Source organism: Eschrichtius robustus, chromosome 3 (genome assembly GCF_028021215.1).
Source record: "Eschrichtius robustus isolate mEscRob2 chromosome 3, mEscRob2.pri, whole genome shotgun sequence".
Classification (NCBI taxonomy): Eukaryota; Metazoa; Chordata; class Mammalia; order Artiodactyla; family Eschrichtiidae; genus Eschrichtius; species Eschrichtius robustus.
The window spans coordinates 112,428,258-112,446,265 of NC_090826.1; the positions used below are offsets into that span (position 1 = coordinate 112,428,258).

General features: G+C 51.0%; 1 protein-coding gene across 2 annotated transcripts in view; it reads left to right on the forward strand.

The window, feature by feature from the left end:
• The first annotated feature begins 601 nt into the window (after positions 1-601).
• Positions 602-18,008, forward strand: part of IL6R (interleukin 6 receptor) — a 49,068-nt gene continuing 31,661 nt past the window's right edge. Inside the window, exon 1 of one of the 2 annotated variants that reach the window (XM_068540905.1) lies at positions 602-985. In XM_068540905.1, coding sequence (XP_068397006.1) covers positions 901-985 — 85 coding nt within the window. In that variant the 5' untranslated portion in view covers positions 602-900. The remainder of the gene's footprint in view (positions 986-18,008) is intronic. The other variant, XM_068540906.1, reaches the window with a different exon arrangement.

An 18,008-nucleotide genomic window follows, 5' to 3' on the forward strand; every position in this document is an offset into this window, starting at 1 on the left:
GGAAACAGAAGCTCAAGGGATTTCAACAGAAGTCACAGACACAGTAGGTGGAGGTCTGGATGGGAACCCAGGTCTTTATCTGCTTCCAAAGTCCAAACCTTCTCCCTGCCCGTGCTGCAAGGAACAGACAGGCACGGAGAGAGAATGTACCTTTACAGTAGTGAGTCACCTGATGCCCAAGCCTCATCCCAGATCCATTAAATCAGAATGTCTGGGGGTGGGACCCAGGCATCGATGGTTTTCAGGGCTCCCAGGTGATTCCAAGGGTCAGAAAGGGCTGCCAAGCACCGCTTTACTGTAACGGTAAAAGGCACATCGCCTCCTCCAGGGCTCTCCAGGTGCTCCTTTCACAGAGTAATCCTGGTCACGAAACCAAAAATCAAAACCGAGCCGGTGGTGTCTAATTCCCCTGCTCTGATCAACAGAAGTCGGGGGGAGGGCCCCCGGCTGAGCTCGCCCCCGCCGGGTTCGGGGATCCTGCCCTCGCGGCTCAGGTGCGGCGCTGCGGCAGGAAGCCACCCCGCCGCTCGGCCGGTGCGCGGGGCTGTTGCGCCATCCGCTTCGGCTTTCGTAACAGCACCCTGGGACGGCCGAGAGAAACTCCAGTGCGAGTTCCTCAAATGTTTTCTTGCGTTGCCAGGACCGTCCGCTGCTCTGAGTCATGTATAAGTGGGAAGTCGCACTGACACGGAGCCTGGCCAGAGGGAGCCGAGCCGAGAGCGGCGCGGGGCTCGGGGACTCGCCGTGCGTGCAGATCGCGGGGCCCCAGGGGATGGGGGCTGCCCTCGGGGCTTAAGCCCGCCCGCCGCCCCGCCCCGCCCCGGCCGCCAGCTCCCGACCCGCGCGTCCGCCCGCCCGCCCGCCTCTCTGGGACCATGGGGCATTAGCCGAGGAGGAAGCATGCTGGCCGTCCGCTGCGCGCTGCTGACCGCCCTGCTTACGACGCCCGGGACGGCGCTGGCACCGGGGGGCTGCCCCGCTCTGGGTAAGGGCTTCGGGCGCATCTGGAGGGCTGGAGCAGCCGGCGGGTGAGGGAACCGCTGTGGGCGCCGCAGACGCGGGGAGGCGGAGGGAGGCCGGGGCGGTGACGGCTCCCCTTGTCCGGGGATAGCTTGGGTTCCCGCGGCACAAGGTGAGGCACCGGGCTGACCCAGCTGTCCGGTGGCGGGCGCTCGCTCGCGCGCCCCCTGCTGCGTCCTGCGCCTTTGGCCCGGCGCGCTTTCCCCGTGACTGCCCTGCGGCCGGGTAGCTCCCTGCGGTCTGCGTACAGGACTTGGTGTGTTCTCAGAAACCTGATTCTCTTGTCTCCTTCCCAGTGCCCCCAAGAGTCCTTACACAACTGCGGCCCGGATTACTTTAAAAGGAGATGCCCTCGCGGGGTGGAGTTCCTGCCCGGGGCGTCCTTTGTACCAGCTCCCCCTTTGCCTCTCAGCTTTGGGGACGGCATCCCGCCTGGCTCTCCCCTCAGCCCCCCGGGTTTATGTGTGGATGACAGTGCCTTGACTGTGAAGGGAGTGACATCATGGGCGCTGAGTCACGGACCCTCCCGCTGCCCCGCTGCCCGCACTCCCTTAGGCAGACACCAGCTCTAGCAAGCTGTGTGCCTCAGCCCTGGGAATTTAAGCCAAGTGGGGAGGTTGGCCAGGGATTGGGACGTCTTGAGGCTGGCACGCACTGGACTCCACTTCCAGACGAGAGAAGGAGGGGTGAGGCAGAGGGCACGGGGCACTTGTTGCTCCTGTGGACTGTAATCTGCCTCTGGCCGCCAGTCCTTTCTCTGGGCTCTGGCGGCATGCCCAGCTGCGCGTCTAGGCTCTCCTCTAGAGGAGCTGGGCAACTGCTTCTCCAGAGGTTTATTTTAGGGTCTGAGGGCTTCTTTGAGGACACAGCGGAAAACCAAGGGGGCAGCCGGCAGGCTTCTGGGAACAGATGGCTGGGGAGACGGTGGTTCTGGCTTTCACTGTGAGACCGCACTGCGCTCCTACCCTGGGTGAACGCCCTCAGCCTGACCCCTCCCTGCTGGAGAGAGCCAGGGGCTGGTGTGCCTGCAGGTCCCTTTGCCTTCTGAATGGTTGTGTTCCTCGTGCTTGGAAGAGGAAAGTAAAGAGATTCTTTTTCTCAGCACACATTTATAACCCCTGCCACTAACAGCCAATGTTGATTGAGGCCTCCTAGGCTTTACACACGTTTTCTAATTCTCCACTGGATCTAAATAATACTTTGTTCCAAAGAAGAGGCTGAGGTTCAGAGAAGTTGGGATGGGAAGTTGTCAGGCCTAGTTGGTGGAGGCTCCCCCTCCAAGGCCCTGTGCTCGGGGGTGGTAGATCCCCAAGACTCCCAAATGTAGAACTAGCCCAGCAGGCAGAGCTGGGGGTGTTTGGGGGCCAAGATGAGAGTCACCCCTGGCTGGCTGAGTGCTGGGCAGAAGAGGCCAAGGGAAGGGAAAGCCTGGGTTTGCCCACTGTTCTATCACAGGGAGGCAAGGCAGGGCTGAGGCCTGGGTCGCCCAGGAGGGCACAAGGCTTCCCTGCCTGCCTGTGTTGCTACTCACACCACACCCCAGGGCACCTGCCCCAGGGAGGTTACTGCTGTAGCTGCTGCTTTCTTTTGCTCCTAAGTGGCTGCAAGGTACTGCGAGGGCAGCCGGTTGCAGTCAGTTCTCCCTATTCCTGGTGCTCAGGTGGGGTGGGCAAAGTGGTCTTAAGGCCTGGACAGGCTGTGAAAGGCAGAACTGAGAGTTTGGGGAGGAAGTGAAAGCCCTCCCAGTTCAGAAGGAAAATGCAGAGAAGTAGAAAATACCCAGCTCCCCTCCCACACCCACAGAGACTCAGCCCACAAACTTGAGAGCAAAAATAAAGACATTGTACAGGAAGCATGGAGCAAATGACTGTGAGATGTCTTGCTTTGGAGAAGTAAGGGGCCGAGAGGGGTAGCAGAGGCTGGAGTTGGTTTAGAGGGGAAATCCGCTGGCTCTCCGGGCTGTGGGCCCGCTTTCCTTGGGATCAGCCGCTGCCCACACATCCGAGAGCTGGCACGGCTGCTCAGGTGAATCGCCGTCTAGGGGCCTGGATTAGCTGGGATGTAAGTGTCGGGTGTGGAAGGCCTGGACATCGGTGACTCAGGTTCCTTCCATGTTCTGCAACACAAGACGGTGCGCACAACAAACACGTACACCTTTAAATCTCTCAGAGTCCTGTCTCAGCCTCTGAACTTCCCTTTAGGGCAACCTCTTTCTGCCCCCAATGTCTACCTGCATTCCTAGTCTCACCCTAAATCAGTATTTCTCAAAAGGGTAGTTCTGGGTCTGTTTGAATCAGAATTGGTGTGTGTGTGTGCAGGTGTGCCACATGCACTGGGGGTGGGGGTTGGGTGCTTGACAAAAATGCTGATTCTTGGCCCCCACCCCAGATTTACTGAAGAGAAATATCTGGAAGTGAGGCTCAGGAAATGTCCTTTTCGACAAACACCCCTTGTGATTCGCAAGTTTGAGGATGACTGGCTAAATAGTGTGATTGAGGAACTGAAGGAAGGCCCTCCCCCATCGGGCTTCTAGTTGCCAGAAATCTCTCCCCACTTTGGCTCTGCCTCTTGTTTACTCATTGCAGCAAACATTTATTGAGTCCTGTGAAGCCCTGGGATCAGCCACCCCGAGTCTACCCTAAAAGGAGCTTGAAAATGGTCAAGGTTAAATCCCTAAGAGGGACTGAGAAACCCTCTGACCTGTCCCACTGGGTACCAGCTACCCAAGGACAAGGTGTCGGAGGAGGGGGGGGTGGACCAAGACCCTGAGGCAGCAGACACGTGGACCCTCACTGCATATCTCATCTCTGACCCTCCGCGTCTCCCCCTGCGGACTGGGTTAACAAATCCTCCCCTTACAGGGTGTTTGTAAGGATGACACAAAGCCACCCCGGTGCTCACCGCTGTCAATTCCCCTCCGCTTCTCCTGTCCCACCAGGCCTGCGTGCCACCGGCCCATCCGTGAGCCAGAGCGTGCCCGTCACCAAATTTGGGCTTTTCCAGGTCAATCTTAAAGGTCTAGAGCTGTTCTCTCGAATACGGTAGCCATTTACTAAGTATGGCTATTTGAATTTAAATTAATTAAAATGAAATCAAATTTAAAATGTAGTGCCTTAGTTGCACTAGTCACACTTGGCTACTGTATTCCACAGCGCAGGTATAGAGCATTTCGCGATCATTGCGGAAAGTTCTAATGCACAGCGCTGGTCTCGAGTGCTAAACAGTTTCTTCCAGAGGTTTTCTGTTGCTTCTTCCTTTATCTCTCTCTGGACCTTCTCTCCACCTGAGCACAGCTCAACCCGCACAGGTAATGGTTAAGGTTTTGGAGCCAGACAGATCTCTGCCTGGCCCTGCCATGGAGAAATAACGTGAGCTTGGGTGAGGGATTTTACTTCTCAGAGACTCACTGTTTCATCTGGAAAAGAGAAATAATTCATATACTACCTTGCAGAGTTGTTATGATGATGAAATGCCCTAATTAAGGTACTACAGAGTGTATAGTGAGGTCTCTAGCACAGAGCAAATGCTTAAATGCGTGTAGCTAATAACTTATTCATTTGAAAAAAATATTTTGAGCTCCTCCGATCTTCCAAGCACTATTGTAAGAGCTGAGGATACAGCAGTGAGCCAAATAGCCAAAAATCCCTGGCTCACTGGGGCTTCATTCTACCTGGGATGTATATTAAATATATAGTATGATAGTGACCTAGTGCTAAGGAGGAAAAATAAAGCAAGGGAGGGAGATAGGAACTGCGTACATGTTGAGGAGTATGTAGAATTGATCTTTTCGAGGGGAGGCCAGGGAAGTTCTCACCAAGAAGATGACGCTTGCATGAAGGCCTGAAGAAATATAAATGTTTAGGGATTCCTTATACTCCCATCTTGCGCAGGAAAATTCCTGCCTCCTCTTTAACAATCTGGTCCTATGTGAGGGCCTGCTGGGTTCTGGAGCAGAGGGCTCTGTGGGGACACACGGGTGCCCTCTGCCCTGGTGAAGCTTGGGGTTGTCTCTGGGGAGACCAGGCCTCAGCCATTGGGCCCCTTAGACTCCAGCTGGACAGGGAAATGCTAAATGTCCTGTTGCTAACTGTCATTGAGGTATCAGTCTTTGGATGAGAATCCTTGAGGGCTGGAGTGGCAAGAGGAAGATGGCAAAAAAGAGGCTTTTAACTCTTAGACTCTGTTTGGTGAAGCCCTGGGGAGTTTCTTTTGGGTCATCTGTGTGCTTTACTCTCTTCTGCACTTGAGATCCAAAAAGGTCCAAAGTCTCTGGCATAGTCAGGGGCTTTTCTGGCACGGTCCTGGGTTTGGCCTGACTTCTAGCTGCACCTCACTCCCACCTGCCCCCCGCCAGCTCTGCCCTCTGGCTCTGCTCTTAGGAGTGTGCCCCCTGAGGCCCCGCATCCAGGCTGTCTCCCAGCACCTGTGCTCAGTTTCCCTCCACCTTCCAACTTCCTTTCCCGAAAAGCATCCTCTGGTTTTCTCTCTCTACGTGATGGTTACAACAACCGTTACCATACTGAGTGACGACCGTACACGGAACTGTGCTGGGCTCTTTGCATCTGTGACCTCATTTACTCTTCACAGCAGCCGTGTGTGAGAGGAGTCTGAGGGCATTGCATCGATGCGGTAGACTGTAGGACAGCAGGTCTTGTTGGGGGGAGATCAGGTCAGTTCAGACACGCTGAAACTGAGCTTTCTATTGGACAAGGCGAGAAGATGCTGACGAGCTGGGTATGGGAGTCCAGAGTTTGGGAATGAGGACTGAGTTGAGGTATGAATTTGGGAGTCGACTGATGGCAGGTGTTATTTCAAGCCTTGAGAGTGGCTGAGATCACCGAGGGCGAAAGTGTAGATGGAGAAGAGACGAGGCCCTGGGCTGAGCCCTGGGACACTCCAAACTTTTCAGGCTGGAAAAGGAGGAGGAGACTGGGAAGGTGAGACCAGTGAAGCAGGAGGAGAACCAGGAGAGTTGTTGTCCAGAAAATCCAGTGAGGACAGTGTGTCAAGAGGCAGAAGCAGTCAGTGGTGTCAAACGCTGCTGAGAGGCAAGAGGACAACCTAACCAGTGGACTTAGCTACACGCAGGCCATTGGTGACCTTGACTTGATGTGAGGAGTTTTGGCGAAATGGTGGAGGTCTAAGGCTGACAGGAGTAGGTTGCAGAGAGAGCAGGAGGAAGGAAACTGGAGCCGGCTGGTAGAGGCTACTCTTTGGAGGATTTTAGCCGTAAAGGGGAGAAAAGAAATGGAGTGTTCGCTGGCTGGAGAAGTGGAGTCATGAAAAGAATTTTTAAAAAAATGACTGAAATCTCAGCATGTTTGCTTGCTGATGGAAATGATCTAGTAGAGATCAAAAATTGACAGAGAGGTGAGAATCGCCGAAGCAGGGTCCTTGAGTAGTTGAAAGGAAACTGAGGTTCAGAGAGATTAAGTAACTTGCTCAAGATCGCACAGCAAGGAAGTGACAGACCTTGCTCTGAACCTTGCTCTTTCCACTGTATCACGTGTGTCACCCACAACTCCCACCCTTCCCAAAGCATGGCGACTTCAATGATATCGTCTCTGTTCTCAGTGTCCTCAGACTCACCAACTCCTTATGCACTGGTGTGGCAAAGACAGCCCCACTTTTTGCCCCAGGAAGTGTCCTTCTTCAGTACTTCTCTTAAGAAGAATAGTTAAGGCCACAGTATATATTTAAACCATTGCACTGTAACCCCCTCCTCCCCCATATCCATTCATATCACTTTGGGTCAGGGGAATGTTTTGCAACCACATGTCACTGTAAATGATCTTTCTCCGTCTCTTAGCAAGGCAGCTGGGACAGCAGAGAGAGAAAACAGCTCAGGGGTCAGACAGTCCAGGCCTGTCTCTTGACTGCCCACTTAACAAGCCAGCAGACCTTGGGCCAAGTCACTCCAAGCCCAGGCAGAGCAACACGTCTTGAGGCTGAAACAAACAGAAGCAGGTGCTTGATAGCTGCTATTGATTTGAAGACCCCATTTTGATGGGAGGGGAGGGGGAGGCTATAGTGTGAAGACTTTCTCACAGAAAAGGGGAAAGACCCACTAATGCAGTGGGAATAATAATTACAATTGTTCACATTTTTTGAGAGATTAGGTATGTCCTGAAAAGAGTGCTAAGTTTTTAACGTTAGTTTTTTGTTTTTTTATATTTAAATCTTTATTTATTTGGCTGCGCGGGGTCTTAGTTGTGGCACGCGGGATCTTCCTTGCCGCGTGCGGGATCTTTAGTTGCAGCATGTGGGATCTAGTTCCCTGAGCAGGGATCAAGCCCAGGCCTCCTGCACTGGGAGTGCAGAGTCTTAGCCACTGGACCACAAGGGAAGTCCCTACACAGTCTCCTTTTGATGGACGTTGGCTTTGGGCTTGTTTCCTGTCTTGCCATTACAGACAGTGCTTTGGGGAGTAACTTTGCATATCCATCATGTTGCCTGAGCGCAAGAACATCCGCAGGATAAATTTCTTGAAGGTGAACCTGTGGGTCGAAGGCCATGTGCATTTGTACTTTTGAGTGAGAGTGGAAGTTGCACCAATTCATACTCCCCGCAGCAATGAGAGAATGCCTGTGTCTCCACACCTCTGACGAAAATGTGTTATTAAACTGCTATCTACACAGAGATGGCATCTGTGTGGAATTAACTTGTATTTATCTTATCTGAGTGTGAATGTACAGGTTTTCCCATGTTTAAGAGACATTTGCATAACCTGTTTCTATGAAGTGCCTGTTCATATTCATTGCTCATTTTAAAAAACTGGGTTGTTGGTCTTTTTCCTCATAATATATTAAATAATTTAGTCCTCTCTGATATGAGTTGTGAAGATTTTTCTCTAGTTTGTCATTTGTCTTTTGACTTTTTTGGGTGGGAGTTGGTTTTTGCGTATTAAAAAAAAATTGTAGTTGGGTTTATCAGTTTCTTTTATGACTTGTAGGTTTTGTATCGTACTTAATAAGATCTTCCCTATGCCAAGATTGTCTTAAAAGATTCTTTTTGGGAGGGGGTAAAAAAAAGATTTTTTTTTTTCTGGTGTCTTTAAGAATTTTTGTTTTTAAATGTTTGATCCATTTTGAATTTATCATGGACTGAGGTATGGCTCTAACTTTTCTTAACCCAGTTATCACCTGATGTCCTTTTTTATAGTTTATTGAATAATCCATCTTTCCACCACTGATTTTAAAAGCCACCTTTAAAATCTACCAAATTGCTGTGTATACTTGGGTTTATACTGCTTGTCGGCAGATTGAATAGTTAAAGAGCACAAATTCTGAGGCCTAATTGCTTGGGTTTGAATCTAGGCTTACCCCTAATTAGCTATGTAACCAGCCTCCTCTTCTGTAAGATAAGCTGTTGGGAAGATCAAGTTGGGTCATCCATGTGCAAGCTTAGAATAGCACCTCTATATAGCCAACGCTCAAACTAAGCTATTTTTAAATAATTGTAGTAAGATACAGAAGCATAACATTTATCATCTTAGCCATTTTATTTTATTTTATTAAAATAAATTTTATTTATTTATTTATGGCTGCATTGGGTCTTCCTTGCTGCGCGTGGGCTTTCTCTAGTTGCGGAGAGCGGGGGCTACTCTTTGTGGCGGTGTGTGGGCTTCTCACTGCGGTGGCTTCTCTTGTTTCAGAGCATGGGCTGTAGGTGCACAGGCTTCAGTAGTTGTGGCACACAGGCTCAGTAGTTGTGGCTCACGGGCTCTAGAGCGCAGGCTCAGTAGTTGTGGCGCACGGGCTTAGTTGCCCCATGGCATGTGGGATCTTCCGGGACCAGGGCTCGAACCCGTGTCCCCTGCATTGGCAGGCAGATTCTTAACCACTGCGCCACCAGGGAAGTCAGTCATCCTAGCCATTTTAAAGGGTACAGTTCAATAGTGCAGACAAATCTATTTTTGGTTACTATTATTTCTGAACTTTCTAGTCTCCTCCATAGTTTTGTCTGTCTACTCATGTGTCAGTATCACACTGTTTTAATAACTATAGCTTTATAATATGCTTTAGAGTTTGGTAGGGCTAATCGGCTAATCCTCCTCTCAGTTCTCTGCTTTTTCAGAATTTTCCTGGCTATCCTTGCTTGTTTACTTTTCTGTTTGAACTTTAGAATCAGCTTGCCTACTTCCAAGAAAAAAAAGTCCTGTTGGTATTTTTATTAGGATCAAGTTAAATTTAGAGATAACTTAGGGAGCACTGACATAGTTATAATGCTGAGTCTCCCTAGCTCAAAACATGGTAGGCCTGGCGTGGCTTATTTATGAGGGGAACAGGTTGGGGGCAGGAAAGCTGGAAACCAGGTTTCACAGTTTCACTGAGGGTAGATATGCCTGCTCTTCCATTCTGAGCTGCTTTCTTCATGGTGACTTGAAGCTAGACCAGTGTGTGCGTGTGTGTGTGTGTGTGTGTGTGTCTGCTCGTGGTACATGGGAGTAAGGAGAGGAATGTAGGCTTGAATTCAGGCAGGAGGACTTAGGGGCTTTATAAAATGTGTGTGGCAGTGTAACATACATATGGGAGAGTGCGCTCAGCATAGATTTAACAGCCCGATGAATTTTCGCAAACTGAGCATAGCCGTGTAACCACCACTCAGCTACATGACCAGCCCCAGCAGGCTCTCCTGTGTCCCTTCTAGTCACTCTCTACCACACCTCCACTTTGTGACTTCTCACATCTTTAGCTTTGCTTCCTCATATCTAAAGGGGTGGAGGAGTGGAAGCTGGGTCAGGAGGTGGGGTTGGATATGGTTTGGGATGGGGAAGGGGGAACAGATATCAGGTGTGTGCTGCACCCTGCCCCCCTTTGCTTCCACAAACACATAAAAGACCCTGATGTGGGTCAGGCTCCTGGTTAGACTCCAAGGCCAAGTTCAGAGACAGGAAGACAGGACCCTTTGTGCTGTGCTCCTGGGAAGGCAGTGGGCTGTGGGGCAAGCATGACCCAGAGTCCCAAGGCCCAGGGTTCCAGTCCTGGCTACACCACACACTGGCTGTGTGACTTCTGGGCCCTGGTTCTCCTCATCTATAAAAATGAGCAGGTTGGCTGAATCATCTTTAAGGGCCTTTATAGCCCTAGAAGAGCAGCTCTTAGCTCAGCACCCACTCTGTGGCTGTAGCCCCAACTTAGCCCCTTTCTGGACCCAAGTCCCGTCTGTGTCCACCTGTGGCCATGTGCCCTTCTTCCCGGCCTGCTTAGTCTTGCCTTTACTCTTTTTATTTCTCAATCTGCTTCTTGGGGTTTGGTGGGGGTGGGGGAATTGAATTGTTTGCCCTCCTTTGATATCTTTTCCCCTAATTAGTTTATAATCTCTGAGAGGTGACCCAGGCCAGACCTTCTGGGCCCGGGGCCAGCTGATTATCTGTGATGCTGCCAGGGGAGGATTGAATGTTTTTCTTGTGAGGAGTTGGTCACACGCGCTGGTCTCTGAGTCAGCAGCCAGCGTTACCTTTTTATGGTCCAAAGGAGCCTCCCAGACCCTCTGTCCAAGCAGTAAGTATACAGTCCCTGGTGCGGATGGAGGGGAAGGCCCCGCCAAGATAAATACTGACTCCACCAAATACAAGACAAATACGAGCAGGTACAGAAGTACAAACACATTAGACGGAGAGGAGGGCAGGAGTCAGCAACCTGAGGAGCGGGCTGTGGAAGAGGTGGGGCTGGGAGCTGAGTTAGAGAAGGTGGCAGGGGCCACAGAGGCCCAGCCCTAAATGGCAGGGGAGGGCATTCTGGGGATTTTAGGGAAGTGAGTGGATGATCTGGTGAGAGCGTGAGATTGGGAGTCCGACGGGGGAGGGGGGCGCTTTTAAACTATAACTCGTCACAGGAGTGCTGCTGCTGTAGGGTAGAAGGAGAAGGATCAAGGGTACTTGGCCCCTGGTTTCCTGGGAGAGCCCCTGAGGGGCTAGTTGGTGTGGCAGGGCTGTGTGGGAAAAGGCTCGCTCCCCCTTCACACAGACCCCTCAACCCCAGGACTCCCCTCCCTGAGCCTCTGTGATGGGTGGAAAGGCCTGAGGAGAGCAGGGAGGAGGAGAGGAAATTGGGAGAGAGGGGGAGACGCAGGGTGGTGGGTAGCCCAGAGAAGCGGGGCTGGGCCGGAACACGGGGATGCGCCTGGACCCCCGGAGAGAGGGGGGCTTTGGCCAGACTCACCTGGAGCCAATGCAGACTCCCTCCCTCACTAGCTGTGTGAATTCGGGCCAGTTCCTTAACTTCTCTGAACTTCCACGGAAATGGGGACCAGCCTCTCCCATAGCAGGGTTGTTGTAAGAGCCGAGGGCTCTTAGGTAAAGTGCCTGGCACCTGCTAAATGCTGCAGGTGGTGCTGAGTGTTATGGTTATTATTACTCGGGAAGTCAGGACATTGGTTTCAGTCCTTAGATGGGGATGCAGGGAGAGGGGACAGAGCACACTGGGGACTCATTCTAGGCCCCGTGGGGTCAAATTCTGCATGTGTTTCCCTTTGAACATGAGGTGCCCACATTCTTCTTCTCCTGGAGACTTCTCAGCAGCTCCCTCCTTCCAGATCAGGGTCGTTACCGCTGACAGGGGCCCTGCGGTTCCTCTGTGACCCCTTCTGAGATCCTGTGTCTCTGCAGCCCCAGAGGCTGGAGGCTGTCCTGTGCTGCTAGCCGGCCCAGCTGCCAGCCCGGACGACTGTCCCTGCTCAGAAACCGGGGCGGTGGGATTAGCAAGCGTGAGCTAAACCCGTGTTGCGGTGGCACTGGGCAGCTGCTTCACCGCTTACATAAACGGGTCCAGGAAGCTGAACTTGTTTTTGCTGGCAAGAGCAACAACAAGCTGCAAGAGAGTTGAGAAATATGTGTCTCCGTGTGCGTGTTTTTCTCTGGTTATTGACATTTGCAAGTTTACTTGAAGAAGGAAAAAAGTAGAAAAACAAGAAAGCTGTCTGGGTTTCTGGCACCCAACCTTAGGTCCGGAAGGGGGAAGAGTCTCACTTCCCAGGGCTGTACTGCAAAGTTCCCAGGCTTGAGAGGTGTCGGCCATGGTGGGGTGCCCAGCGGCCCAGGGAGTGGGATTGCGTGAGCATTGGGCCGGGAGGTGTGGATTTGGTTGCCAGAGGTTACTAGGACCTAAACTCTCTTCCCCTTGAGGAGTGAGAGGCGAGGGAGGTTATGGGAATTTCCCTCTCCTGGGGCTCTCTAGGGATAAGGAGACGCGTCTGTCTGAGGGCACTGGGATGCCCTGGCCATCATCCTTCTCCAAAAGTCATTGACTACTAGAATAATAAGTCCATGGATTAATTGTATTTTCAAGCTGGGCTGTTGTCTGAGATAAACAGACACAGACATGCTTCCTGCCCCCTGTGAGCTAGTGATTCAGAGTGATAAGATGCTAGACGGCAGGAACAGGGGCAGCAGGGAGCTTCAGATTGTAGTCTGAACCCTCACCTCGTAGAAAAGGTGAGTGGGGCTCTGTCAGGGGCTGTGATGTGCCCAAGGCTCATTGCAAGTCAGTGGCAAGACCAGGAATAGAACTTGGGTCTTCTGATAACACAGGGCTGCTTCCCCTATGCCAGGCTGCCTGCCACTCTTAGAGATGTGTTTTATGTTAAAGGACAAATCAAGACAAGAGTGTATCTTGGTGTCAGTCCAACCCCACCCAGTTAATTGTCAGTGACTAAACAAGACCAGACCAGATACTGAGTTCATTGACAGTTGAGGAGGAGATTTGGGGAGGTTTGTTTTCAGGACGGGATACTTTTCTGCTCTCAGTCCCAAGTGAGGTGCTTTGGTCCTCTGCACAATCCCTTTTCGTAGGCAGCTGGGATGTAGGGTGCTGCCACCCTGCATCTGACATTGACCTTGGTAAGAACAAAGGAGGCTCAACAGTCCTTCGCCGCCTCCTCCTCTCTGCTGCCTCTGGGATGCTTTGTGATGCACTAGGAGCACTAGGAGGCCAGGAAGGGGTGGGGGGCTGGGGGGAGGGCAGGCACTGGTGATTGGAAGATTAACAGAAGGAGGAAGCACTGCTGGCTCCTGTCCTGGAGGCTGGGGTTGGAGGTGGGTGGGCACTGAGCCTGCATATACCTCTGCCTGCAGAGTCAGGTTTCTGATCCCCTTGGAGGACACCAGATATCTGCCCTCCCCGGGCCCTCACTTCTTAATGCCTTTCCATGCTGTTCCCTCTTTATACAATGCCATTCCCTGTAGTTCCACTTATCAAACTCCTACTCATGTCTCAAGGCTCAACCCAAATATCTCTTCCATTGAATCCCTCCCTTTTTGAGTGTTCTACCCCTCCTCTTGGCTCCCTCAATATGTCAGGGACATTTATCTTAGGGCAGCCTGTGTTATAGGTAGTTTTAAGTTTTCCATGGGGTTTTGTGGAGAGGAGTGTCAGTGCATAGTAGGTGTTCACCACTAGCTGTCAGTTCTCTCTCCAGGATTAAGATTTCTGGCCTTGCACTTGATGGTGCACAAAAAAATTCTTGAATCTTAAGGAGGGGACAGGCATGGACTTGCAATGCTGGCCTCAAATGGCTGAGCAATTGCTCACGGGCAGATGCTAAACTGCATGCTGTGCTGAATGTCAGAGTGTGCAGGGCCAACCCCTCCCTCCCCACCTGGTCCCCTCACCTCCCAGAGTGGGAGTGTGAGAATGGCTGGGGCACATCTCTGGGGAACAGGATGCTCTCAGGAGCTCCCTCCTCACCTGTTCCCCACTGTGTCTCTTCCCTTTGGCTCTTCCCCATCAGGGAGGCCTTCAGGAGGGCCCTGGCAGACTCCAAGGAGCAGACAAACAGGGCAGATAGGGAGGGATGGTGACCTTGTGTCCACCAGGGGATGAGGCCAGCATGGCTGAGGGTTAAGTGTGTAGCGTGCAGCGAAAGTGACAAAACAGAGAGCTGCAAGGGTTGGAGGGCAGAGCTGCAAGCGTGGGGGGTGAACGCTCTTTGACCGGAAGGTGCTGTCAGAAGCTGCTTGTCCTGAAAAATCCAGTCTCACCCCACCCCTATTCCCTGGTGTCCACTGCATTCTGCCCCACCTCCTCCCTCCCTAGGCGTGATAACTTGGACAGATCCAGGCTATGTAGTTTCTTTGTCTTAAATATATATATACATATGTATGTGTGTCTGTGTGTGTTCATTATAAGGGTAATACAAACAACTTATAGAAAATTGAAAAAAATACAGAAAGATGAAAGGAAGAGAAAGAAATTGCCTCTAGTCCCATCATTTGGAGAGGTGGGTGGAAGTACCAGGAGGGCATTCTGTGAACATCACTTCTTCCTTTTCAAAGAGTTGCTCAGGCAGGGGTTCCCTGGTGGCCTAGTGGTTAGGATGCCGGGCTTTCACTGCCTTGGCCCAGGTTCAATCGCCGGTTGGGGAACTGAGATCCCGCAAGCTGCGAGGTGCAGCCAAAAAAAAACAAGAGAGATGCCCAGGGCCTCCTATGCAGCCCCACGGGTGTCACGGGCACTGACTCAGAGATTCGGGTCAGGAGGCAGAGGGGTGGGTGGCTGGGTAGGGCCAGCACTGCCCACTCTGACTGTAGCAAGGGTATTTTCTGGTGGTCTTTCCTCTCTGAGTGTTTGATTGTGATCATCCTGCATAGAATGCTTTTAAAGGCATAGTTAACACAACATTGTTCACAGGTTCTAGAAGAAATGTATTTTGAAGAAGGGCAGGGACAGGCAATACTTGCCAATGGGTGTTTTACAATTAATCATTCCCCATTAAAAAAGAATAGTGACTCAGTTTTAAAGATTCAGAAAACCATTACTCAAGTTTTTTGGCAGAGGAAGTGGCCATTATGTTGCTCCTGAAGCTCTGCTTTAGTAGAAGAGAAAAAAAGTCTTTTTATTTGTGATTTCTCTGAGCTGCCCAAATACTCTGGCCATTGTTAGTGAATTCAGGAACAGAACAGCCCCTGCTATTGTTCAAGCTGGTCACTAACCACGGCAAGAGCTTCCATCTGAACTGGGGGTAAGGGAAGTGACCAGAGAAACATATTTCCTGGAACTGGCAAAGGCAGAAGCAGAAAAGAGAGTCCCTTCTGGCTCCAGGCTTATAGTTTCTTTCCTCAGCATCTCCTGGCTGTGACAAGCTGGCTCTTCTGGCCTCTAGTGTAGGGCTTGCCCGCTGCACAACACGAGGGGCACCACGTAGACCGCTGTGTCCTGTGTGACAGGGGCTCCTGGGAGTGTGCACTGTGGAGGCCCTGACCTTGTGGGTACCTCTTAGGCACCCTACATTAAACATTAATTAAGCACCTACTGAGTTCTCTGAGGAGTGCTAGTAGGAGTTCACAGCCTCATAGTCATGATTGGGGAGGGGGACCTATATATAGTTAAGGATGGTGCCATGTGGAAAGTGCCAAGGAAAGCATGAGCCTGCCATGGTCCTTGACCCCTACTTGGACTTTCAGGCAACCCTGAGAATCTATTGTGTATTGGTGCCTTGTGAATTCCGACTTCCGCTCGTCAGCTGACGGAGGGATGTTGTAAGCACTGCACAGTGGGGCCACCCACCAGAAGACTGTCCTATTCTGACAGCGTCTCCATCTTTTTTATTTTTTGACCTCGCCGTGCGGCTTGTGGGATCTTAGTTCACGGACCAGGGATCGAACCCGTGCTCCCTGCACTTGAAGCTCGGAGTCCTAACTACTGGACCACCAGGGAATTCCCGACAGTGTCTCCGTCTTTGTTCCTACAATGTTGGTAATTTGTGCATGAACTTGACATCCATGTTAGGTTTTGTCTTTATAGCTGCTTTATTAAGTGGAAAACGGAAAAGTGAAAGTATCGATATACTGATTCAAAGTGTCGGTGTGTCTTCTAGACCTAACCTGATTCAGGGAAAGATGTAATTCAGTATGTGGACTGGACATGGCAAGCCATAGCCACTGTCAAGTGCACATAAGACTTAAAAGGTTTGGACTGTGTGTCAATTATGAAGGAAAAGGACATGTGTGACATGCACACACACCAGGACCAGCAATTCTACTCAGGGAAATTCTTGGGCAAATGCGCCAAGAGCCACCTTCGAGAAAGTTCCCTCTTTGATATAGCAAAACACTGGAAACGACCCAAAACCTCCCTCAGCAAGAGAATGATATAGTTGTCCAATGGAATATTACACAGCAATGAAAATGAATACTATAGCTACATGAATCATGGAAACAATGAATGACAAAAACATGTCACAGAAGACTATAATCTATTTACATAAATCTCAAATATCACACAAAGTTAAGAAAAATTGAGGGATCCATGAGTAGCAAAACTGAACCCATTTACAAGAGAAACTAACACAGTATTGTGAAGCAATTATACTCCAATAAAGATCTATTAAAAAAAAAAGTGAGGGAGCGATAAGTCCAAAATGTAACACTATAAGCAGGGAGGCTGGGGGATGCAGAACACAGAGGGAGCTTCAGAGACAGTGATTGTGCTCGTGGTTCGGTTGGTAGGAGCTTGGGGGTGTTTCATGCTTCAATAGCTTTCATGTACATTACATATATTAATTTGCATGTGTTCAATATCATATAGTACATTTAAAAACGATACTTGAAATGCTGGAAATATATTACTGAAGATTATGTATGAAAGGTGTACTGTAGTTAGGGCTTTTCATACCTCTTTTAAGCCCTCTGGGCGTGGAGGTACCCTCAGTGGACTTGGTCTCCTAGGGACTGGGATTTTGCTGATGTTCAGGGGCGCCCTGTGTCCTCTGCCCCAGTTCTGCAGCAGTGAATGCGTCTTACATGTCTTGTCCTTGAGGGCAGGGTCTCTCTGCCACCTAACTGTGTCCTCTTCACTGGTGCCTGGCTCTGGGGGCCTCCTCAAATATTTGTTAAATGGAGGACATTTGGCCCGTAGTGGGGGGAAGTGAGGCAGAGGGGTCTAAGGAACCTGGCCACACTCGCTTGGCTGCATGGTGAGATTCAGCCATTTTTCTCACCCAAAGTCGAAGGCTCTGACGTGAGGAGAAAGAAACCATAGGTGACCAGCTGCTACGCTGCCCTTGCACCTGTCCCTTACCTGCCAACCTCGGGGCAGAGGTTGCCAGGGTGGAGAACTCTGACTCCAAGTGATAAGGTGAGAAGGAAGCTTGAAGGGAGTCTGTGTAGCCAGACAGAAGCTGTCGCTGTCCCTTTGATGCTCATGTCCCTGGTCTCTGGACTGTGGCCGGCGGTTGGGCTGGACAACCAGCCCCGCTGGCTTTGAGTGTTATCCTCCTGGGAGTCACTGAGCCTTATTCTCTCCTCTCCAACAGCTACCTTGGCGGGAGGAGGGACAGTTGGTTAAGTGTGAGATTAAAAACTCCTCCCAAGCAAGAAGGCTTTGCAGGTCGGGGGGACACTAGTGCTGGTCCTCCCAGCCCAGGAGCACAGGTGGGAGGTGAGGTCAGGTGCCCAGGCTGTTTCTGGGCCTTTCGGAAATCTTTGACCAGACTTATGGCTGCTGTTTGCTAATAAATGGCTACAAATTTGGTTAGAAGGACCAAGTGTGCTTAACATGAAAACTTGCTGTTTTCCCTGGCTTCAGCTTCCTCAGCTGGCTAGACTAATTTAAATCTTAGATTCTGGGCTTCCCTGGTGGCGCAGTGGTTAAGAATCTGTCTGCCAATGCAGGGGACACGGGTTCAAACCCTGGCCCGGGAAGATCCCACATGCTGCGGAGCAACTAAGCCCGTGAGCCACAACTACTGAGCCTGCGCTCTAGAGCCCGCGAGCCACAACTACTGAAGCCCGCGCGCCTAGAGCCCGTGCTCCGCAACAAGAGAAGCCACTGCAATGAGCAGCCCACGCAACGCAATGAAGAGTAGCCCCTGCTCACCACAACTAGAGAAAGCCCGGGTGCAGCAACGAAGACCCAATGCAGCCAAAAATAAATAAATTTATTTAAAAAAAAATCTTAGATTCTATGAATCTATTTAACCTATACTAAAAAAAAAGTTTACTTGTATCTTTAATATCCTTTCCTTGAGTAGCATGATATTTTTCAGGGGTG